The sequence below is a fragment of the Elgaria multicarinata genome, chromosome 4, assembly GCF_023053635.1.
Source record: "Elgaria multicarinata webbii isolate HBS135686 ecotype San Diego chromosome 4, rElgMul1.1.pri, whole genome shotgun sequence".
NCBI lineage: Eukaryota > Metazoa > Chordata > Lepidosauria > Squamata > Anguidae > Elgaria > Elgaria multicarinata.
Window position 1 is genome coordinate 82,302,286 of NC_086174.1, and position 24,428 is coordinate 82,326,713.

Genomic DNA, 24,428 nt, shown 5'->3' on the forward strand with positions numbered 1-24,428 from the left:
AGGGATTCAGCAAACCAAAGAGAATCATATCCCTGAGCTTCATTTTACATAAGGAGCATGAACTTGACATTATCTCAAGGGTTAAAACAATTGTGAGGAGAGGATTTTGGTCAAAACAACCTGCCGTGGAAAAGGAAGTTGGTGCTTGAAACTAGGGGTTGGTCACTGGAAACTGGACATTGCATGGAAAAGCCCAAATTATCCTTCTGGCCCCAAATAGGAAGGGATTTTTTTCCTCTTGTAGTTAGACAGAAGTGGACTTCATGGCTGGATTGAGGAGTGTTTTGAGGTGCTCTGTTCAGTATCGACACCGGTTTTGGCTCATGCAGTGTTTCTGCAAATCTGTAAATTCAAATTTCAACCAGTTTGTACCCTCACGGTGGTATTGGCACAGAGAGGCTAAGTGTGTGGGTATTACCATACGGATCAACTCAAACTGTCTGCACAGATTAACTGTTCAGCATTTACTGCAGCTGAAATTTGCTGAGTGAAATAATATAAACGGCACCATACTACTCACTATTCCACGAGGTGCGGAGACACATCTATAACTTGTTTAGAGGTTCAAGTAGAAATTCTTACAACATTAACATGTCCCTCCAAATTTAACAATAGATACTAAAATTATTCCTATGCCAAAACTGATCGGGAAGTGTGAGCCAAAGCAAACATTTGGAGACCTTCTCCCTCTTTACACTGGTAGTGCCATAAACTGGGGGATCTGCTCCTAAGCCACCCAGATTCTGTGCCAAGAAGTGCTGGATTACGTACACAAAGAGACATGATTTCATTAATTTTGCATAATTTATCATGCAACCCATTTTTTGGGTTGCAGAATTTTGAGTTTAGTCCTGTGGCAAGTGAGGAGAGAGGGTGGACAGGGACACAAAAACCTCTGGCTATTAGGATTCTAGTAAACATTGTCCACATACTTTAAAGCTCCACAGCCCAAATGTGGCATCCCTCAATTGACGCTGGACCACCCAGTAAGAGGGCTGGGATGGGTGAATGTGCCCCCCCACACACACCAGTGCATTGGTGTGTCTAATGCAGTCCTTTACTCTCCCCCCCCTCCCAAAACTGGAGTGAATTATACTTGCCTGTTCTTTTAAATACAAATAGCTGCTGGGAATGCGAATAATTATTGGGAATTGCACCAAGTTGGGGAGTTGATCTCCAGCTGCAGTCTTGACTAAAATTGCTTATTTGAAAGTGCATTGGGAGCAAATCCCTCATGGTGACTTCCTTTGATTGCAAATAGTAATATCAAAGGAACAGTCTTGCTGTTTAAACTTTATTTTCCTATGCAAAACCTAGCAGGAGCAATTGAGAATTGAAAGCGCCCCTATCTGTATCTCCGAAGAGTTCCATTTCCTGGTCAAGTTAGAGTGCTATGGAAGTCAAGAGCTGGCATTTATACTTCCTTCTAAAATATTAAAAATAATAATGTTTGTGATTTTTTTTTCATTAGAAGTCCTGGCTTTTTGATACTTCCATAAATACGACAGTTGTTATCCTCTTAAATATCTTCATTCAAAACTGATGTAGGCTTGCATTGTTGGGCCCTTGGAGATTTGCCTTCTCCCTATCAAATTATAGTGAATTTCAAGCCCTGTACACAGTAGTATTGCATGCTGAATCATGAAATAGTCTGTAGTATTGTCTGTTGCATTCTGCTCTGCTTCATAATTAGTTGCATTTGGGAAAAAAGTATTCTCAACTGGTGGTGTTAATATTGCTCTTTGTAAACCTGTAATGTGGTTGATCTGTGATAATGGCATTGTATTTTTTGAAAGAGAAGGTGAAAAGCAATTAATGCTTTCCTTTTGATTAGAAGTCTTCGTTTTAAGCATGCTTCAAGAAAGCACAGCTAGATTTGTAGCTTTTGGCAGTTTTGAGCTGGCAAAGAGCATGTGAAAGAGAGAGTGCTATTCTCAGAGTTTGTCAAAGTTTTGCCATTCTTGCATTGTATTGTTAATTTGAAAGCATAATCCCTTTTTCATGGCAAAAAGCTACCTACATTGGTTAAGGTTAGAATAAGTATCTCTTTTCAACAACCTTATTTTTCTTTTTCTGTTTTTAACTCAAAAGGTTTTTTAGGCTGCCTGTTAATCAAAGAAGTTATTTGTTAAGAGGAGCACTAAAATGTATAGAGTAAATCATATTTGGGTATCGTGGCAAATTTCTCTTGAAAAGAAAAACAAATACCAAATCCCCTTTTTTGCCTCTAGAAAGGGACACAGCATTTTCATGATTAGAATCTGAGCAGCTCCGTACCTTTTCTGTATTGTCTTTAAAATAATACCTTTTCTTTTTATTAAGGCTGTGTTATGTTACAGGTACACCGTGTAAAACTCTGAAACTCTTCACATAAAAAGTATGTACAGAAATGACTCAGGAACATCCATCTCAATACCTGGAGTGACTGTTTGCTCCTAAAACTTTAGCTTCATGCTGTACAGCCATATAGAATGTTCCAAACTCCCGATTCAGAAGAATTATGTGCATTATGCAGTCTTTATAGGTGATGATCAAAATTAAGGGGAACCAGCACTTTTCCAAATAGGCATATAAATAGAGGAAAATGTACAACTTTGCATGTCACACTAAACCATTATTTTATGAGCAGGAATGAACTGTGAGGAGGAATCCAGAAGCATTCACTTCTGTTTGATTAACCACAGCTTGCTGTATCAACCAGACCCTGAATTGTGGTTAATCTTAACTATGGTTAGTTTAAACAAGCCAGCTTCAGAAACCACAGTTTCAAGTTGGCTTGTTTGAAACTAGCTATAGTTAATGTTAACCACAGTTTGTTGGTTTGAACGACATGACAAACCATGTAAAAGCAGAATCTTCCAAACACCTTTGCCCAGCCTTGTGGGAAGAGATGGGAAAGGGAGATGTGAGAATCCCAAGCTTGCTGCAGCTCATCCCTACTCATCATTGCTCTTATCTGTGATTTAGCATGACATGCAAACATGGCCAATCTGTTCATGTGTAACTCCAAATCATGGCTTAGCAATACATGATTGATTTTCAGGTTCATGTGCTTTCCCGTTTATTCCGTTCACACACTCTATTTAATTCCTGGTTTGCAGCAAACCATAGTTTATCATTACATGAGAACCAGCAAACTATGGTTTGTGCATGATATCCCAACCAGGAATGTAAATCAATTCCATCCCATGGTTAATTAGCTTTCATTAAGTGGAACTCATGAAAGAGGAAAGGAGAGAAAACACAAGTTCAATCCTGCATGCCAAACCATAGTTTGGTGTTATGTGTGAACTGACTCAGTATCTTACTATATCTAAGCTGTTAAAGCATCAAGAATAGGCAAACTGAAGACCATTATTTGCAGAATTGTGCCAAAGGGTCAAAGTTCATAGATTTGTTAGTTTTAACCCAGTACCATGCAGGGCCACAAATGTATTATAAGAGCATAATATTATAAATAATAGGCTTTTCAGATATCTGTTAGCTCCATGAAGAGCTGTAAATGGGCACATAACAATTAGTTTTTTAAAAAAACGTAACCTGTAACATTAGACAGTTTTAATGCCTTGGCTTACTTTGTAAACTTTTATGTTCAGATCCATTTCATGCTTCCCAAACTTAAATGAAAGTATCTCTACTTAAATAAACAGTTTTAAAATGATAGATGCTAGTCTTTGGAATATTGTATCTGATTTCTGCTTTGCAGCACAAACAGCGATGCCCTGTGCTGGAGGACCAGTTGGTGGATCTTGTGGTGTACGCCATGGAGCGTTCAGAGACGGAGGAGAAACTTGATGATGGAACCAGCCAGTTGTTGTGGCAGCACCTTTCCAGTCAGCTTATCTTCTTTGTACTTTTCCAGTTTGCAAGCTTCCCTCACATGGTCCTGTCTCTCCATCAAAAGGTAGATTACCTGCCATGAACAAAAATCAAGTATCAGAGGTCAGCTTCCCCTCCCCCCCCCCCATTCCTCTACTTTCATGCTCCCCAAACCTAGACTGACCATCTGTTTGGCAGGTGAGTCTGTGGAGATCGTCACCATTCTGCTGATACATATAATTTGTAGATCAAGCCAAAGAAATATGAAAGGTTATTTTAGCAGGAATAATAATGAAGCTTAGCAGTGATCTGATTCACACAATCACTGGGGTTTAATACATAATGGGTTGGTTTGCATTAACACCATGGGGTAAACAAACCAGGCACCATTTGCCTAATCACCCGACTTGGGGCATGTTGTGGCATCTGAACCCAGGTGGCATGGCTTGTTAGAGGGGAAAACAACCCTCAGATAACCCAACAACAGCCCATGGGTTATTTGAGGGTTGTTTGCCCTTAGTAAGCCATGTTGCCTAGGTTCGGATAACATGACAAGCTGAGTCCATACAGATGATTAGGCAATTACTTTGAATTGTTTTAGTTTTTGTGAACCGCCCAGGGAGCTTCGGCTATTGGGCAGTATAAAAATGCAATAAATAATAATAATAATAATAATAATAATAATAATAATAATAATAATAATTGACGCCCAACTTGTTGAACTCGGCCCACTATGTATTTGCAGCTAGGAGAGAAATAACAGGTCTAAAATATGCTGGGGAATGTTTAATGTACTGCCGTACTTACAGAGGTCATCGAGGTTGTTTATGTTGGTTAAACTGACAAGCAAGTATTATGGTTTTACTTTTGTATTGTGACACTACTTATGCTTCTCTCTTTTAGAGAGTTGTCCCACTTTAACTGACAGCCACAATTTGATAATGGCCTCAGTTTTAATTTCTATTTGACATTTTGAAAATATTAGTTTTATTTTTTAAAGGAAACATCTTCTAAATATCTGGTGCATTAGTAACTATTACTAGTTGAATCCAAAACATTAGTCACAAATCTTTCAAACTCTGAGACTTGTATATTAGGACATTAAAAAAATGTTCAATTATTATTTTTCCTCCTTGGAGTGTGGACTTGCTACTTAATGTATCTTTTTTTTATAGTTGGCAGGACGAGGCCTAATCAAAGGCAGAGACCATCTGATGTGGGTATTATTGCAGTTCATTTCTGGAAGCATTCAGAAAAATGCATTAGCTGACTTCCTCCCTGTTATGAAGCTTTTTGACCTCCTCTACCCTGAGAAGGAAGTGAGTTTTCTATATGAAATATGTTTACTATTATTTCCTACTTCTGTTTCACCTAAAGGATACCCAAAGGCTAAAATAAATGGGTTCTTTCTTAAAGCAGCTTACAATCTTCAAGTAACACTAGTTGTACTATTATAAAACACTGCTAAAGATTTTGAAGTGAAGTCATCCTAGTGGACAATTCGATAGGAGTATGTCTCCATTGGTTCAGCAGGACGTCTCAGTGGCTTTAAATAACATCAGCCTTCTGAACTTGGGGCATGATGTTATGGTGGTTCTAGTAATTCTGCAGGGTATAGTTCTAGAAGTTGGTGCTGGTTGGGGGACTTCTGTTTGACTTCTTGGACAGTGGTCCATGGTGTGTCTCAAGGTTGTATCTTGAACCCCCGGCTGTTTAACATCTACATTAAACCTCTGTGTGAGGTCATCTGGGGATTTGGAGTGCAGTGTCACCAATATGCCGAGCTCTGTCTATCCTTTCAATCTCAGCAGTCCAGGGAACCTCTAGAAGTCCTGAATCAGTGCTGGGACATAATAATGGACTGGGTATGAGTAACAAATAGAAGCTTGATCCAGACAAGATCGGATTAGTAGAGTTACTGATCGGGACTGTGTTGATTTGGGGTAACAGTCCTGTTGAAAACACAGCTTCATAGTCTGGGGATGCTTCTGGACCTGAACTTAACCCTGATGCTCAGGTACTCCAGTGTGCCTTTGCCCAGTTTAGGCTGGTGTGCTAGCTACACCCATTCGTGGAAATTAAAAAATCTGCCAGTGATACCATATTCCCTAGTTATATCACATTTGGACTACTGCAACACACTCTTACATAATGACATGCATTTTCTGGAAAATTTTGAATTGAGAAATTTCCCTCTGCAAATGGGGGTAATGAAGGTGTGTTGACCCTCAGGCCAAGGGCCAAATCCAGCACTCCTGGGGGTGACATCTGGCCCTCCAGAGTTCCCCAGATGGCCACACACCCTCCCCATGTCAACAGGTGGTTCCTTCCCCCCTTATAATTTGGTGTCCCCAGCTTTTGCTGTTTTCCCCCCCATTCTGAAAGGTGGATGTGCTTCTCCTGTGGCTCAGTTACTGGAAGTAGTAAGAGCTTTAAGCTCAAATATGGACCACAAGAGCTTCTCCAAAATTGAGTTCAGCCCTCTGGCTGAAAGAGATCTGGCAGAGCAATCCACAAAATGGTACAGAAACAGATATATTAATAAAGAAAAAAACCCAATGTGTGTTGAGCCACAAAGGTCTTTGATCAATGCAGCTGCCTCTATACTGAGGAGACAGTCTTAACGAGAATCCAAAAGGGCTCACTCCATTTTTGGTTTATTCTTGTGTTGCATTCATTTTGAGGGTTTAAGATTTTGAAGTTAAGAAAGGAGGCAAGACATAGTTCCTGGAACAAAATGGTAGAAGATGCTAATCCTACCGAGAACGTACATTCTTCTTCTCCTGACATTGTTAAGGAGTTTGGCTGTAACTGTGTTGAATTATGCCATTCATTAAACAGCATTATACCCTGTACTGGTATGAATCCATGAATCATAGTATTGTGACTTTTCAGAATAACCTGTTGTGAATACAGCTTTTGCTTCAGTATGATTACATTAAAACATTTGCTAGAGCTGTAATATTTCTGTGTTTAAATATGACTACCACACAATTGCAGGCTATAAGAAAGAGTGCTGTTATGTTGTTGTTGCCCGCAACGAAGGGAGCTAAGGAATGGGAAGGTTTCCAGTTCTTCCAAGTGGTAGAGTTAGAACACCGTGCAAACCAAGACTCAGACTTTTATTTCTGTTGTTGCATGTGAATTGTCATAATTGCTTTAACAGCTAGCTTTAATGTGAGACGTGCCAGTCCTAGTATGCTGTTTTATGCAAATCTGCATGTGACATTTAATTTCTTTAACTGCAGTGTATTAGAGAAAATGGTTTCCATTTGGGGGTATGTATCTACTGGATTCCAGGGACAGTTGCCTCTGTAGATGTGCAAGCTCCTAATGGCAAAGTGGCTTCATTGCTAAATTGGGATTTAATACCGTAGTTGCAAGATAACAAAGTAGAACTTAACTTTATGTTTCTTCTTTCCTTAGTGTATTCCAGTGCCTGATATCAACAAACCTCAGTCAACACATGCTTTTGCAATGACCTGTATCTGGATACATCTGAATAGGAAGGCACACAGTGACAATTCTAAGCTACAAATTCCAATTCCTCACTCTCTCAAGCTTCACCATGAGTAACTGCTATTTGTAATACCTCTTTTCAATGGTGGTAATTCTGGAATATGTGACTGAAACTGCAAGAGACCTTGGTCTCTTCTCTACAGTGTATTTTGCAAGCTATCTGTGAAAACAGGGTGGAAAATTATCTCCCACAATTTTTTTTTAAAAAAAGTTAATTTCAGTTTCTAAATTGTGCCTTCTGTCTACCTGGCGCCCAAGGCAATGTACAATAAAAATATAGTCAGACCTTCTCAGAAAATCAAGAAACATAAGGAATGTTGGTGCAAAAATATATATATCTACAGTATACAACAAAATTTGAGGGCAGCATTACAATTAAAATTGAAGAGCAACAAAGTCATTATACAGAGTTAAAAGCCTAGTGAAACAGAACAGTTTTTATTCAGCTTTACTGCCTATCTAAAGCAAAATAATGTAACAGCCAATCTCATCTCCCTTGGGACATAGTTCTACAGTTGGGGTGCTGCTACCAAAAAGGCCCTGTTTCAAGTAGCCACTAACCCAGCCTCTCTAAGTGGTGGGACATATAACAGGGCCTCTGGTGATTATCATAAATTACGGGCAGGTTCGTATGGAAGTCAGTGAATATATTTCAGTTGACAGCAATTATCCGGTCTATATTGCCCTTAACATCTTTTCTCTGGCTGTTACACTGCCCAAGACCCAGGATCTGCCTCTTCCTGTTAACCTTTTTGCAATTCCTCTAGGTGGGTGGATTTAAAATGTAATAAGTAAATAAACCTGCATTCTTCCACACCAAAAGTCATTTTCCTGTTCCTGCTTCATGTTCGCTTGATTGCTTACTTCCTTATATTGTTTCCTTTTAAAGCAAAAACTTTACAGAGTGACATAAGATCCCTGCCCAAAGGAGCTTAACATTTTAAATTTGACAGGACAGGTAAGGAACAGACAAGCGGAACAGAGAGAGGCAAGGGTGATAAATAAAGCAGCTCACACTTTTTAAATTTATATATAAAATATCCACATTACTTTCCCATAAAACTGTGCCTGAAGCACTATGGTAAAATAATTAAAAATCAGCACAGAAGACAGGTTAAGATATGATGTAGAAAAACACTACAATAAAAGGTAGCAACTAAACACAAACATCAATACAAAAATGATAAAATCCGGCAAGTAAAGTAGTGAGACAAAAGGCTATAGGTTCTCCATTCACCCAAGACCAGGTGGATATCACTTGAGTGCACAGCAGAGGCACAAATCTCTGTAAATGCCACAAGTAGTTTTTTTAGTTAACACCCCCGTCCCGTCTTGAGGTTCTCATAATTCTAACATAATTTTACCATCACGTATAAACTTTTCGGTACCCAAAGCCATCCAGCATTTCTATGTAATCACTTCCTCTCTTTCCTTGGCTATGCAGATTCTTGCAACAGAGTCTAAGGAATAAAAGTTTACAGATGAATGACTACAAGATTGCGTTATTGTGCAATGCTTATTCCACCAATTCAGAGTGCTTCACATTGCCCATGGGTGTTCTAGTAGAAACTATTTATGGGAATGGCAACATGAGGATACCTCTCCCAGGAACCAATTGCATGGCTTCAGGATCCATCACACCATTGCCAATGAACCTCTTGGATTCACTTACAGTTCATGCCAAAATGAGGTAAATTATGGTCAATAACAATGCTACAGAACAGCCATACGTGTGTGTTCTCAGAGAACTAACTTCAAGTATATGATTTTGAAAATAACTGTTGTTTTTCCTGTTTTTCTAGCCTCATTCACAGCATAGCTACCAGAGTGATCAAACTCGCCCATGCAAAATCTAGCTTGGCCTTAGCTCCAGCCCTTGTGGAAACATACAGTCGCTTGCTTGTTTATATGGAAATAGAATCTTTGGGCATCAAAGGTTTCATCAGTAAGCAACCGTATTTATTAGATCAACAGATATGCTAACTGTCAATTGGTAGTCATCACTGAAATGATGAATATATACAGACAGCCCTACTTAAGGCACTTCCTGTGCATACTACGAAAAACACTTCTTGTGTTTACATTTTGCGGCAACGCATATATATTTTTATTTCAACAATTCAACCCACTGTTTCAACTTGGTTTGAATATGTATAGTTTATTTACGGATATTCCTTATCTAAACCTGGCATGGTAATTTAAATTATGTTTTAGCATGCGATACCATCGCAGAGAAAACTAGTTCTTAAATATAAAATCAATAATAAACAATACACATATTATTATAATACTTGGTATAGATATAGCACATTCCTAAATGCTCAAAGCACCTCACATACATCTTCTCAGCCATTCCCATAAGACGAGTGCAGGTAGACAAATAGTATTAGCCCTGTATGTTTGATATCACCCAGGCTGATAAGACCATGGCTTGCCTTGCGCCATTCACTTTGTTAGTAAGCTGTGAATTGAACTGAGAACTAACCAGGTCAGTACTATGCACATTGGAAAAAGCATATGTATAATGATGATGATGATAGTGTGGTATAGTGGTTAGAGTGTTGGACTAGGACAGGAGGGCCTGGGCTCTAGTCCCCACACTGCCATGAAGCTCACTGGGTGATTTTGGGTCATTCACAGTCCTAACTTTTGTAAACCGCCCAGAGAGCTTTGCCTATGAGGCAGTATATAAATGCAATAAATAAATAAATAAATAACCTAACTCACATAGAAGTTGTGAGAATAAAATGGGGAGGGGGAGGATCATGTAAACTGCCTCGGGTCCCTTGGAGGAAAAGACTGAATTTAAATGTAATAAATAAATAATGCTACTAGTAATCATCATCATAAATGTTTTTGTCACACCCTTCCTCCAAGGAACTTAACATACGAGATTTAGCCTCAAAATAACTCTGCTTAGGGCCGCGTTTGGACAACACAATAGTCAATCCTGTGTTAATAGTCCACTCCACAGATGACTATTAGCATCACATTAGCATGTTGCAGTGTTGCCTTGCAATTCTGTTGGCTTGTGAAATCATCCACGGAGCCTGACACACGACACAATAATCAATGGTTATGCAGATAGTCAACTCTGCACACTGTTGATTATTTGCATTTGTTATTTCAAGGAAATAACCAACTGTTGTGTGGAAAAGGGTCAACAGATGACGTGATAGTCAGCGGTTGGCTATTTAAGCAACGGAGGAGTTTTTAATCAACGATTGACTATTGTGTCATCCGAACCCAGTCTAGCTGAATGGCCCAGGGTCATTTAGTGAGTTTCATAGCTGACTATGGATTTAAATTCAAGCTTCTCTGGTCAAGGTCCAGTACTCTCATTATTACACCACACTGGATCCTTGTGCGAACTGATCTGTTCTTTAAGCGTGTTCTTTTGATTTAAAATCCTTTGTAAGCTAGCTGTGGTATTAATTAATAATGCAGTATTCTACTTAATTGGATAGTAATGTTTTCGTTGGATGGTGGTGCTACGTTTCTAGCCCTGTGTTGTTTTACCAGATGCTATATATTGTCAATACTGAAATGCTAACAAAGAGAAAAATATGCCTAATCTTGCCTGATTCCATAAAGTGTAGGTACCTGTGTAGATTTGTGTTTGCAAGAAAAAGAACTTTCTCTGAATGTTCCACTGGAAAAGAGTTAACATTACTGCATTTCTTCTCAGGTCAACTGCTCCCCACAGTTTTTAAGTCTCATGCTTGGGGGATCTTACATACTCTGTTGGAAATGTTCAGCTATCGCATGCACCACATCCAGCCTCATTACAGAGTCCAACTGTTAAGTAATCTTCATTCCCTTGCTGCTGTTCCACAGACAAATCAGAACCAGCTTCATCTATGGTAAGTAAATCACAAATCTTGCTTTGGAGGCATTATACACATCAGGGAAACTGGATCAAAATTGCATGTAGGTCAAAAGTTACAGCATTTCTTAGAAAGGCTGATTCATACATTACAACCCCCGGATTGGCGGCGACTGAAAAACACTTCTGTTCAACAGCAATTTACGTAGCAGCCACAAAATCCAAAAGCTGTTTTTTTGCTTGGGCTGGTGCATGTAATAAGTAGTTTTATTTATTGCATGTATCCTTCACTTCCTGCAAGGAGTGCAAAGCTGTATTTTAGTTTTCACAATCCTGGGAGCTAACGTAAGAGATTGGTCTGATTTGAATGCTTAGCAGCCAGGAATGAGCAGCTGAACGGAGTGCTTCCACCTTGTCCTCTCCTTGCCTCCTCCTTTCTTTGGTGTTTACATACTGGTTTAATTAAATCAGGATGTTAGTGCTGAGGAAGGGAGGAGATGAGAGAGTTATTATCAGCATCAGCATCCTTATTTCTTTCAGAGAATTTCTGTATCGCTTTTCATTTAAAAACAAACCCAGAATGGTCTACAGGATAAAATCACAATAAAATTCATTAAAACCAATCAATAAACAGTGATTTTAAAAATCTCATTAAAAATACTAGGGACAGGTGATAATGCAGTTGGTTAGGGAAACACCTGGGCAAGTAGATGTGTTCTGAGTCATAGGCAGGAGGACTCCACGTTAGGGGCCTACCTGATATCAATGGGGAGATCATTCTGCATGGTGGGTGCCACAACTGAGAAGGCTACAACTGAAGGCCACTTATCCCATCGCTTATTCCCAGCTGCTAACCCATGAATTAGCAAGTCAGAAAGTCAGCTTCTGAGCCGCATCATTTCTAGAAGAAAAACCCAGTAAGTTTCATAACTTGGATTTAAATGTGGATTTCCTTTATTTAAACCCTCATACTCTACCCACCAGTTTGGCCATGATGATGAACCATGATTGATCATGATGGGAATGAGTCACAGTAGAGCTGTTCACATGACACAACAGCCCACCTTTGGTTATTTGAAGGGTGCATGCGGCCACCATTTTGAATATGCAACTCTCATTCGGGAGTTGTGTCGTGTGAACTAAACAAACGTGGGTTATGTGAGGGTTAGACTACCCTCACATAACCCATGGTCTGTTTCGGGGTTATATGAAGGTTGTTTAACCCTCACATAACTCATACTCACCTGTTTTGCACAACACAACAATCCCTGAGTGAGGGTTGTATATGCGATTTAGTGCCCATGGATGCCATGGCTCATCATGGGTTAAACGTCTCATCCAAACCCTGTCATTGAGTTCCTCTTCACTCTCCTTCTCCAGTGCAGGTGCAAGCAGGAAATCAAAAGCGTTCAGTTCCATTTTTTATTACCTGCAGCTTGTTGGTTCAACTGAACTTGTCAAACTCTGGTTAAATATTCATTGTGGCTTGTTTGAAACAAGCCAACTTCATAACCTATGATTTGAAGTTGACTTGTTTCAAACATAAAAATGGAAGTGAGAACTTCTGGTATCTTTCTTGAGTCCATAACAAAAGAGGAAGGGAGGACAGGTGCCTGAGGCTCACTAAACCATGGTTTATTGCAACATTAAAACCACTGTTATTGTGTCCGCCAAGTGTTTTTCATCACGTTCCTTGTGAGGAGGAAGAGAGTTATATTTTTCTTAATCTCCATAGAAACAAATTACATTTCTTAGTTTGGTGGACTATCCTTCCTTAACTTCAGATTTATTTACAACCTTTTGGTAATCGCTTGTATTTTCTGAGAGAAATGAACAATTGTGTACAACAGGAAAGTGGAAAAGGACTATACTTTCCAATGGTTCTATTAGTACTTGTCTGTATACAACTCCAAAAATGTAAAAATATTTAAGTGTACACTTTAAAACATGTGAGGGTAACACTAAATACCTATAAAGTGTAATTATAACAAACACATGATTGCAAACTCTGTTTTTTTCTTTCCTGGTTTTAACTATGTGTAATGTGTGAAATGGCTCTACCTTCTTCTCTCAGAATAGCACTGATTATGACTTATATAGTTCAGCTAGTGGGAAACCTATAATATGAATAAGTGGAAATGTGTCTGGTCATTTGAGAGTGAACGCACATGAACCACAAACTGAAATCCTGTGTAAACTTAGAATAAAATTTATGTTTTCTTCTTGCAACATTTTCAGGAATAATGCTTTAAAGCAAGGTGTTTCCTACTTCAATTTCTTGCAATTATTGCAACATACTCTTGATTTCTTTTAAAGCAAGATTAATGTATTCTCTTTATAGTGTTGAAAGCACAGCTCTCCGACTGATTACTGCCTTGGGTAGCTCTGAGGTCCAGCCCCAGTTCACACGTTTCCTTAATGAGCCCAAAACCGTCCTGTCAGCAGAATCAGAGGAACTCAACAGAGCGCTTATTTTGACTTTGGCAAGAGCAACGCACGTCACAGGTAACAGTCACTCACAATTTCACAGATGATAAGTGGAGATGATTTTGAATATAAGATCTGAGCATCAATGCAGTATGGTGTGCTATATTTTTAAAAGTTCTTGAACTCTGGAAAATGGTTGCACCAGCAAACTCTATTGCTGTTGTGCTAGAGGTCGCTTACGCAAGTGCAGCATAATTAATGGTAGCAGTGGTGCCAAATTGGATACTGCTTATTGTATTTGTTTTAACTATTAAGATGAGTACTCAGTTACATTTACATGTCTTTTAGATTTTTTCACAGGATCAGATTCCATTCAGGGGACTTGGTGCAAGGATATCCTGCAGACTATTATGAACGCAACTCCCCATAACTGGGCATCACACACCTTGAGCTGTTTTCCAGCTCCACTACAGGTAAGTTTCAAAAATGTAGTTCAGATGTATCTAGAAATATGAGCACGAAATGTTACGAAATGTGTCTTGCTGAATTAAAACTACTTTACGGTATCATTTCTGGTCCATATCAGTTTCACATGTCATTCAGAAGTCTGTTCCTTTCCATTTCCACATTAATCTGTATTTTTTAATGTACACATTTTAAATGTATTTTCTTGCAAAATACGCAAAAATCTGAAGGATTCTTTCTAATCCACACATTAATCCAGGATGTGCAGATAAAATTTGGAATGTGGAATGAATTAAACTTTCGAGCCTCCGTACTTTGAAGTAACTACATGAGGGATGCTATGTAGTAGTCTATTTTGTGTATCCTGGAGGATAACTATCCAGGTTGTAACAGTTTTAGCAACCAATATATTAAGGTTCTTTGCAGAAATACCCTTTGAACATACAAAATCTTTAGCAGGGCAATTCTATTTTTAATATTTATTTATTTATTACATTTTTATACCGCCCAATAGCTGAAGCTCTCTGGGCGGTTCACAACATTTATTTGTTTGTTTGTTTGTTTGTTACATTTATATACCACCCCATAGCCGAAGCTCTCTGGGCAGTTTGAAAAAGTTAAAAATAGTAAACATTAAAAGTATACAAAATTTAAAAACATAAAAACAACAGTATAAAAACAACAGTATCCATTTAAAAACAACAGTTCTGGGGGTCCGTTAAAAAAACCAACCAACTTAGCGTTGTGAAATGATGTTAAATGCCTGGGAGAAGAGAAAAGTCTAGACCTGGCGCCTAAAAGATAACAGTGTTGGTGCCAGGCTGGCCTCATCCTAGTCTGTTGAACCACCCTATGGTAAAAGTGCATTGTACAAGAACCATCATAATATTCACCTCCTTAAGTGGCATATGAAAAAGCCTATTTTTCTAAGAATGCATTATGAATCAAGGAAAAAATGACCAAGGCCACACCTTCCTTAGGACCAACTAAAATGTCACAAAATAGTGAGCAAACTTCCAGGTTCTCCAAAAGTCTTTTTTCAGAATGGATGTTAAGCAAAAGGGAAAGCTCCCAAAAGCAGCCCATAAGCCTGCAGCCTGTCAGAGCCTTAAGATGGAATGTAGAAACTCTTTGGCAGAATTAATTGGGCAGGCTCCTGCTAGATGCAAAATGATTTTAGGATGTGGGGGTTTCTGTGACAGTGGCTGTTCCCCCATATTTTGAAAATATAAAATATAGCAGTTACTCGAATTGGATTGGAGCAAAGCTGAATTTTAGATGGTGCACTATGTAAAAGGAGTCAATAGAATCCAATTTGGGTACTATTACCTGGTAGTTGGAGAATGGGTAACCTGTGAAAATTCCATTCCATCTTCAGACGGTAGATGATAATCTTCCTCCAGTTTAAAGATCCTACTTCTGAACGGTTGAATTATGAAATCACAGTGGCCTACAACAGTTTACTTAATTTCAGATGAAAACAAGATTGCTTTTCTAAGTGATCGCAAAGTTAATTTATTTCAGGCATTCTTCAAACAAAATAATGTACCTCAAGAGAGTCGCTTTAACCTGAAGAAGAATGTGGAAGAGGAGTACCGAAAGTGGAAGTCCATGACCAATGAGAATGACATCATCACCCACTTTTCTATGCAGGGCTCCCCTCCCCTCTTCCTTTGTCTCCTCTGGAAGATGCTTCTAGAGACTGATCACATTAACCAAATCGGTTATAGGCAAGTCTTTTAAAGATTCAGTTACATTCAGTGGCATATTAATAAGTAAATTCAGTTGGATTATTTCTGGTAGGGCGTTTTGCACATAACATTCCACATTTAGGTGCTATTTGCTTTTGTTAAGATTTGCCAGATATTAGTATTTTACGTGCAGATACAGACCTAGTTCGCATGACACAACAATCCTCAGTGGTTTGTTATCCTTACTAGTTTGAGGATGGATTTTGAACCCAGCACGGTTTCTTCAGTGTGGTTTGTTAACCATACAAAAGCCATTCTGAGAACCCGTAGCTTGTTGTTGGGTTGTTCAAGGTGGCTTGTCTTCAGAGTGGCTTGTCATGACATGTGAATCTGGCAGGATGGCTTGTGCCTATTTGTGAGAAAGGGATACAGAGCTGCCTGGCAAGAAACCTGGTCTCTCTTCACAATTTGGCTATTGCTGCTTCTAACCTCCCTCGCCAACCACTGTTCCTCTGACACATTGCTAAGAAATGACACTTGTCCATTTACTCTCTACTTCGTTGCCTCCCTAGTCAGCGATCCCGTTTCTTTTTTCACCATCAGAAGAGATTTGCACGAATTTAACAGTACCGTTTCACTTTTGGAGAGATTTGCACAACTTTAACTTCACGTTTGGGGAGAGTTGTGCAAAATTAATGTTAGTTTTAAAGAAAAAACATTCGAGGAGATTTGCACCTACTGTTCTTCAGTGAATTTACAGAAATCTCCCCAAAGGTGAAAGAAAATAATGTTAAATATGCAGTAACCTCCCCGGAGGTAAGAAAAACTTCAAAAATATAACCCCTCTTCTCTACCAATGGGCACATTTGCATTCATTAGTGCAGTAGGCGGCTAAGGTTGCGCCACAAAAGACCCGTGGGATATGTGCCAGGAATGGGCAGGAGGGCAAAGGGGGAAACAAGCCACAGCAAGCCGCAGAGAGCCTGATCGTCTGTCAGGAGTGATATGAGTTCGCAATTGAATAACCAATTCACCATGCTTTCTTTTCAGCATGGCTTATGACAGGCGACCTGGCCCACAATATTTAGTGGTTGCCCCCACCCCCACCCCCCCTGCATGTATTAAGTAGGTTACTGGCCTTATGCTGAAAGGTAAACTACCTTAGCATGCTCTCACAGAAAATCAGCACTAAGTACACTGCTGAAGTCCTGTCTAATAATTCAAGAGGAAATCAATTTAAAAATCAATGAGTCTAGAATTGCAGCTGCAGTTTATTGTGGGGTGTTTTTTTTAAAATCAATTCTGTCTTGCTTCCTGCATTGTGAGTGTGAATATTCTATAAATAGTATTTTCAGTACTTTATTGCTTGGTCTAAGGATCATTGCAAGATAAAAACAATATCAATTATTTAAACAGTAAAAGGCTTACATGTTTTAAATAAAGATCACAATTTAAAATCAATGCATAAAAACATCAACACATAAAATATTATTATGTTTAATATTCTATAAATAATGGAACCGTTGAGGTTGCTTGCTTGATAATGGCAGCCTTTATAGTCAAGCAAGCATTGACTATACATATTCCAGCCTTGTGGAATATGTATAGTCAATGCTCCATATTATTAAATTAAGTTGGTACCTGCCTGCATTAGATTTCTTTCTCTGTTTTCTTAGAGTGCTGGAAAGAATTGGAGCCAGAGCTCTGGTTGCTCATGTTAGAACATTTGCAGATTTCTTGGTTTATGAATTTTCCACCTCAGCCGGGGGCCAGCAGCTCAACAAGTGTATTGAGATTCTCAATGACATGGTGTGGAAATACAACATTGTGACACTGGATCGGCTGATACTGTGTTTGGTAAGGAATGCTCCAAAGAGGATGCCTCCTTGTATGAAGAGTCGAAAAGTAGCAATCCTGTTCTGATTGATGTATTCTATATGGAAACTTCTGCAAGATTCCTGAACTGAAAAACCTGCTGAGACATATTTCTTTTTGTTTTAGCATAGCTATAAATAACAGGTTCTTAATACTTTCTAGATTTTTTATTGATCATTGAATGGTAGGTGTACTGATGAGAACCAGGTAGGTCCAAAGGATATAGTGCTATACTATGAACAGGAGGATTCGAGTGGATTCTCAGAGTTGCTTAACTTCAGTCCCCTGCCTATAAACAGAGAATATTAGTGAACTGTGTCATATGTGGTTATGGGGGTGAATTCAGGAAGGAGTGTAAAGAATGTTTATATAGGATTTCTGAGTATTGATAGTAATTATCAGGTTTCTACAGAGCAGGTCATCTGATCTTTTGACTCTGTAACTGCTGCCCATCTGTTAAAGAGAACTGAAATATGTACTGGACAGTGTAAGAAGAAAATGGTTATTAGTGACGCTGCCAAATTTTGTAATTAGGTAGCTTATTGGTCAAAATCTAGCTTTGTAGTAAGCCTGAATCGGCATATTATGAATTCATTATCAATTTCTGAATTGATTGCAAGCTCTTCAACACATGTGTAGTCTACATCTAAACTTTTTGTGAACCGCCCTGGAAGCTTCAGCTATTGGGCGGTATAAAAATGCAATAAATAAATAATCTATGCCATTTCCATGCATGCACTGAGTTGGTTGGTTTAAAGAAAATATTTTTTTCTCATGAACCAAATGTTTAATTATACTAATGTAACTCGTGACGTTGTCCTGTAGTATTTTGCAATAGTTTTTTTTATAGCTTTTTCTTTTCAGGCAATGCGCAGTCATGAAGGAAATGAAGCTCAAGTGTGCTACTTCATCATCCAGTTGCTCTTACTGAAACCGAATGATTTCCGAAACAGAGTGGGTGATTTTGTGAAGGAGAACTCCCCAGAGCATTGGCTACAGAACGACTGGCACACTAAGCATATGACTTATCACAAGGTACTTTGGGTTAATGCTCTTTAATCTAGCCAGTCATATACTTTTATTATTAAATACTTAAAATGAGAATGTGGTGGTAAACCTTATTCCTCTAGTTACTTATTTCTTGGTAGCACAGTTTGTTTAATAACAGCATCAGCATTTGATCAGGAGAGCCTGTGCTATACTGAAGGAATGCAATCAGTCAATGAGAGCCGGTGTGGTGTAGTGTAGCCAGAGTGTTGGACCAGGGACTCGGGAGATCCGGTCATGAAGCTCACTGGAGGCATTGGGCCAGTCACTGACTCTCAGCCTAACCCACTTCACAAGGCTGTTGTGAGGATAAAATGGAAAAGGGAAGGCCCATCCATGTATGCGTCCTTGGCGGAAAAAGTGGGATCTAAATGTAACAAATAAATGTATCTTAATGTAAAGTGATTGAGAAAGGATGGCAGTATTTCAGCATTAAAAATTGAATTGGGGGTGTTGAATTAAGGCTGTTCTTTACACCTAGCCTTATGTGCACAGAGAAGCACACATAATCTCTGTGTTGAGGAATATGAGGAGGCCAGTTTAGGGAAGTTGAGGAAGCCAGGGCAGGCAGCCCTTAGCACCTGGAACAGATGAGGACTGGGAGGCTGTGTACAGGTCCAGAGCCCCATTGAAACTGGCTAAGGTGAACCCCTGAGGTCATGCCAGATGCACATAATCACTCCTGTACATATCTTGCACTGCTTTAAAAAAACACCACATTGCTATGGTCAGTGGCAAAAGTGCACTGACCCATCTGCTAAGGCCTGTGGCATTAGAAAACTTTCCATTTTAAATATCTAATTTTTTGTACAATATGGGGTTCTGACTACGGAGCTGTAGATAAAGCTCAGATTTTCAGGTGATATATGAACATAGATCATGCTCATGTTTAAAGTACACTACGGGGTTTTGGGGTTGGGGGAATCTGCATAGGGAGCATTTGGGTAAAGAATAAAGCATTAGTGCTAAAACCTTAGTAAAATAAAACAGATAAATTTATATGTTTAAAACTTTCTCCTTCCAGAAGTATCCTGAAAAGTTATATTTTGAAGGATTAGCAGAGCAAGTCAATCCTCCTGTTCAAATCCAGCCCCAGTACTTGCCAATATACTTTGGGAATGTATGCCTCCGTTTCCTGCCAGTGTTTGACATTGTGATCCACAGATTTCTGGAGCTCCTTCCAGTATCCAAGTCACTGGAGACTCTGCTGGATCATCTTGGAGGCTTATACAAATTCCATGGTAGGTGCCTAACATAACTTCTCTCATCTACTGTAAAATCACTGGATTCTTTTACAGAGTGAGTTGATGATAGCCAGTCAATCTAAACATTCAGTAAGGATGTGTCTGAGCCTTGCTGATTTTGCTTTCCTGACCAATCTAGTACAGAAGTAGTTGAATAGTAGCCTTTCCCATTGGCTGGGCTTGCCTGGAACAATGGGGGAGTTGCACTCCAACAGATCTGGAGGGCACCAGGTTGGAGAAGGCTGGCATAGAGCTCTGTCAAACTTAATACTGGGAAGACTATTACTTGTGTGACTAGAACCTGCACAGCTCTTTGAAAGGAATTCCTTTGTCTGGATACGTCTCTGAAATGGCAGGTGTAGTAGCATCTAAGTTCAAGACCTGATCCCAAACTCTGCAGGCACGTCAGTGTATATGTGGACCTCCTTCCTGTTCACATTTAATTTCAGAGATCCCTTGCATGTGCAGTGCAGTTGGACGCACACCAAGCTGGCCCCACCATTGAGGTAAATGCATGCATCAAAGCTCATGACGTTGCAGGAAAGAGCTGGTCAGAGTGTTGTCTTTTCGTAACAACTGTGAGGAGAGAAACTGAAGGGAGGCCACAAAGATTGGAGGCTCAGCAATGAAGATGAACCTGAATCGTGACAGTCAGCATGCTGGGCAGAACACTAATAGCCTGCTGTTGCCCCTCCCTCCCTTTTGAAAACAAGGATTAAAAAAGAAATCTTAATCCCCTGTGGTTTTAAAATAAATCCAAACTATGTGATCAGACAGCTTGATTTTGAGCTCCGTGCCGTGTTGGCTGTATGCATAATCTAATTGCAAAATGAATTCTTTGCCGTCTTGATTTTTGAGCTATCTATCAACTAACAAACTAAAGATCTATGGAAACAAACAAAGTTGATTAGGTTCTTCTTTGCAGTCTCTGTGCATCACACATTTGGAAACTTTCGATAACTAAGCAATTTTGGCCAGTACCCCTCCCTCCCTCCCTCCAGTGCGCATGCCCAGAGAGCATGATCCTGCCATTCCCACGCTGTTCTGTTTTGACCGCTGACAGAGAACTTTCTCCATCTCTCCCTGAGATTGTGCTGATCTAGCTTCCCAGTGGCTGGGGGATGAATACCCCTGCCCCTCCTGTAAGTAGCAAACTAAACTAAATGATATAAAATAGCAAAGGTTGTAGCCAAGATTCTTCAAAGTATAGGAAATAGTCAATTTGCATAATGTTTATGGGGCACAAATTGAGGATCTTGTCACAGAATTTGGATTGTGTGAATGAAGATTAATTCTTGTAGCATGGGCTACACGTGAACTTGGCTCTGAATATGTGAACTCCCCTGTTCTCTTCTTGGCAGATCGTCCAGTAACCTATCTGTATAACACTCTCCACTACTATGAGGGACATCTCCGAGACCGCACAAACCTCAAGCGGAAGCTTGTGCATGCCATCATCGGCTCCCTTAAAGATAACCGACCGCTGGGGTGGTGTCTGAGTGACATTTACCTCAAATGCGCTATGAATGCACGAGAAGATAGCCCATGGGTCCCTGATGATATTTACTATTGCAAACTGATTGCAAGACTGGTTGATAATATCCTTTAAAGTGTATGTATGAAAAATATCAGAATGCATCAGGATAGCGATTCTCATTATAATTACTAATTGGCTGTGCTGCTGTATCATTTCTCTAGCGCTCCATCTATTTATAGTTATTTATTCTAAACAGCAGCAAGTTACCCCTGCAAAACAAGTAGAACATTTTTATTTATTTATTACATTTCTATCCTGCCCCAATAGCCAAAGCTCTGCATGATTTCACCTTCTATATGTTAAAGATGTGTGGCTTACAGTCTAATCCTGGGTATGTTTACTTGGAAGGAAATCCTACTGAGCTGAGTGAGACTCCCCCCCCCCCCCAGTAATTGGGTTTAAGATTGCACTGTAAGTAAAAACAAGCTAACTAAAAGAACAGAGGATCAATCCTTTTTGTTCCTTGAGTTGGAGAAGCATACTCAGAATTTGTAATGTATTGTATTATTTGGTGGGAAATACATCATGTATACAATTTTGCTTGGATGCAGGGTCAAGCCTTCCATGAGCTCCATGGCTGATTGGGCCACATTGCTGCCACTTTGCAGAGTCACCTGCCACCACCAGTTCACAGCCCACTTCTCCTCCTTGCTGCCACCAGCCTGTCTGCCATTTTTGCAATTGGTCCCCTGGCTGCCCCTGGGCCCTGTCCCAAAGTACACCAGGTCTGACTGTGGCTGCCAGGCAGGCTGTGGAGCACCAATAGCAGCAGCTGCCAAGGAGTGTCACTACCAATTTTAACAGGCTGCAAAAAGGGTAACTTTTTAAAAACTTTAAATAGTATTTGCTGCTGAATCTGCGGTGCACCATTTCAGGCTCTCTGTAGGGTCCTTCCACAGAGAGAGCCACGGTGGAGCAAGGTGGCCTTGGAGAATACCTGTGCCACTTGCAGTGACAGCAAAAACAGTCACTGCTAATTTTTTTATATTACACAGTATTTGCTGTTGCAGCAAAGCAGCTAAATGGCTTATTCTAAGGAAGGATGGTGCCATTCTTCCTCAGAGTGAGGCAATGAAGCTGGGAGTGAAAGAGCTGCATATCAGGGTTAGGGGAGGAAAGCCAAGGGGAAGGCAGCCAGACTGGTCTGCCTTGGGAAGATGCTGTTGCTGGGATGCTCGTATCTTTTTTCAGAGTTGCTCTCTATGACAGCGTACTTACCTTAATTGTGGTCACCGATGGCTGGTAAATCACCTAGTCCGTTCCCAAACTGTGACTGGAGGTTCAATGAGTTTCCGAACCCAGCCGCCCATGCACTTCATGTTACTTGCGTTGAACTCATGGCATTGGCTGTTCCTGGAAAGGAAGTGGGCAACGCCCTTCTGAATGTGGTGCTGAAGAGGTATGTGGAACTCTGCTATGGAGTTAGAAATGGTTAATATGCTGCAACATTTTTGTCTTTAAACAATGATCAAAATAGGGGGGTGGGGGAAATGCCAGGGATTATTAACCGTATTTGGAGGATTTGTTTCTAAAATGTTTTCATATATTTTAAAGTGCCTATGCCAAAATATTAAGTACAAGAATTGTGTGTCTTTTTCCCCTCACCTCCTTTCCAATAGTCAACCTCTAGTGCCCAGAGACAATATCACAGCATGGATGAATGCAATTGGACTGATTATCACCGCCTTACCTGTAAGTCATCCATCTTATATTCTGAATTCTAAATGAAAAGAGACTAAAAATAGGGGCTGAAATTCTGACTCCTTTACAAGAATTATAATATGGAAATTAGAACAGGGTGGTTGTCTTTTAATTATCTGGTTCAGTTTCTTACTTTTCCCTGAAGTTTTGTTCAACAATATTAATTTGAAAGCATAAGAGATAGAAAATTGCTAGTTTGGAGGGAAACTGAGGACACACTTGAATATTAACATCTCCCTGTGCCAATGTTATCTGTGAGAGACATATGTGCTCTTTTTACATGTACAAGTGTACATGCTTCAAAAATCAGGTATTAGCTTTGATTCTTTGTTGCACGTACATAAAGTGTTTGTGGGGACAAAGAAAGGCACATGCCTCACATGTTACAGCCAGGTGGAGACACACTAATTTTGTTCCTATTTGAACATTGTCGAGGGTGCGTTTCACAGACGTATTATGGAGCACCTGTGGCCATTCAGAATGTTTGACTACTTTAAGCGTGTAGTAATAACTTAGGGGTCTTATTCTAAGAATGTATGTTGTTTGATAACATAGAATGACACTTCACAGGTTGTGTTGTATCCTACATCTGCAGCCGTGTTGCCATGGGATGCTAACATGATTCTTCCCACATGGTCCCACCTCTTCCTCATGGTTTCTATATGTTTGCATTCCTAGAGCAGTGTGGCATGGAACCATAGGAAATGGCAACTATAAGAATTGGGCCTCCATGTCGTGATATCTTGACTCTATTCTTGTGCTTGATGCTTCTCTTTATGTAGTTAAAGTGCTCTGAGCTTTCGGATGGGTATGCCTTTATTTTTCAAGGAGCCCTATTGGATCGTCCTCCACGAACGGATTGTGAGTGTTATCAACAGTCCCAGCTTGACTTCAGAGACTGAATGGGTTGGTTACCCGTTCCAGTTGTTTGACTTCACAGCTTGCCAGCATTCTTACTCCGAAATGTGCTGTAGCTACACGTTGGCATTGGCCCATGCTGTCTGGCACCATTCAAGCATTGGCCAGCTTTCCCTCATTCCAAAGTAGGTGTAGTAAGCCGTACTCCATAATCTGTGAATATTATTATGTTCTATTTGTGTATAAAGTTCAGATACTATTGCCCCAGACCACAACAACACCCTCTGTTAAATACGTTAATATTTAATGACATAGCCCTATTGTTAGTAGAAACACTGGACTCTTGCCAGAATTTGGTACTTTCACAGTGTAAAATAATGCATGTTTTATTAGCTTTAGTTTATATTAGGCTCACTTAC

General features: G+C 39.7%; 1 protein-coding gene across 2 annotated transcripts in view; it reads left to right on the plus strand.

Moving 5' to 3' along the window:
- Positions 1-24,428, plus strand: part of MED23 (mediator complex subunit 23) — a 41,795-nt gene that overhangs the window by 13,686 nt on the left and 3,681 nt on the right. For both annotated transcript variants that reach the window (XM_063124677.1, XM_063124678.1), the window contains 16 exons: positions 3,707-3,904; positions 4,995-5,138; positions 7,246-7,391; positions 8,783-9,028; positions 9,141-9,283; positions 11,027-11,201; positions 13,506-13,669; positions 13,940-14,064; positions 15,581-15,786; positions 17,424-17,604; positions 18,487-18,657; positions 19,694-19,910; positions 21,275-21,511; positions 22,684-22,849; positions 23,070-23,142; positions 23,980-24,194. In XM_063124677.1, the coding sequence (XP_062980747.1) occupies positions 3,707-3,904; positions 4,995-5,138; positions 7,246-7,391; positions 8,783-9,028; positions 9,141-9,283; positions 11,027-11,201; positions 13,506-13,669; positions 13,940-14,064; positions 15,581-15,786; positions 17,424-17,604; positions 18,487-18,657; positions 19,694-19,910; positions 21,275-21,511; positions 22,684-22,849; positions 23,070-23,142; positions 23,980-24,194 (2,807 nt within the window). The remainder of the gene's footprint in view (positions 1-3,706; positions 3,905-4,994; positions 5,139-7,245; positions 7,392-8,782; positions 9,029-9,140; positions 9,284-11,026; positions 11,202-13,505; positions 13,670-13,939; positions 14,065-15,580; positions 15,787-17,423; positions 17,605-18,486; positions 18,658-19,693; positions 19,911-21,274; positions 21,512-22,683; positions 22,850-23,069; positions 23,143-23,979; positions 24,195-24,428) is intronic.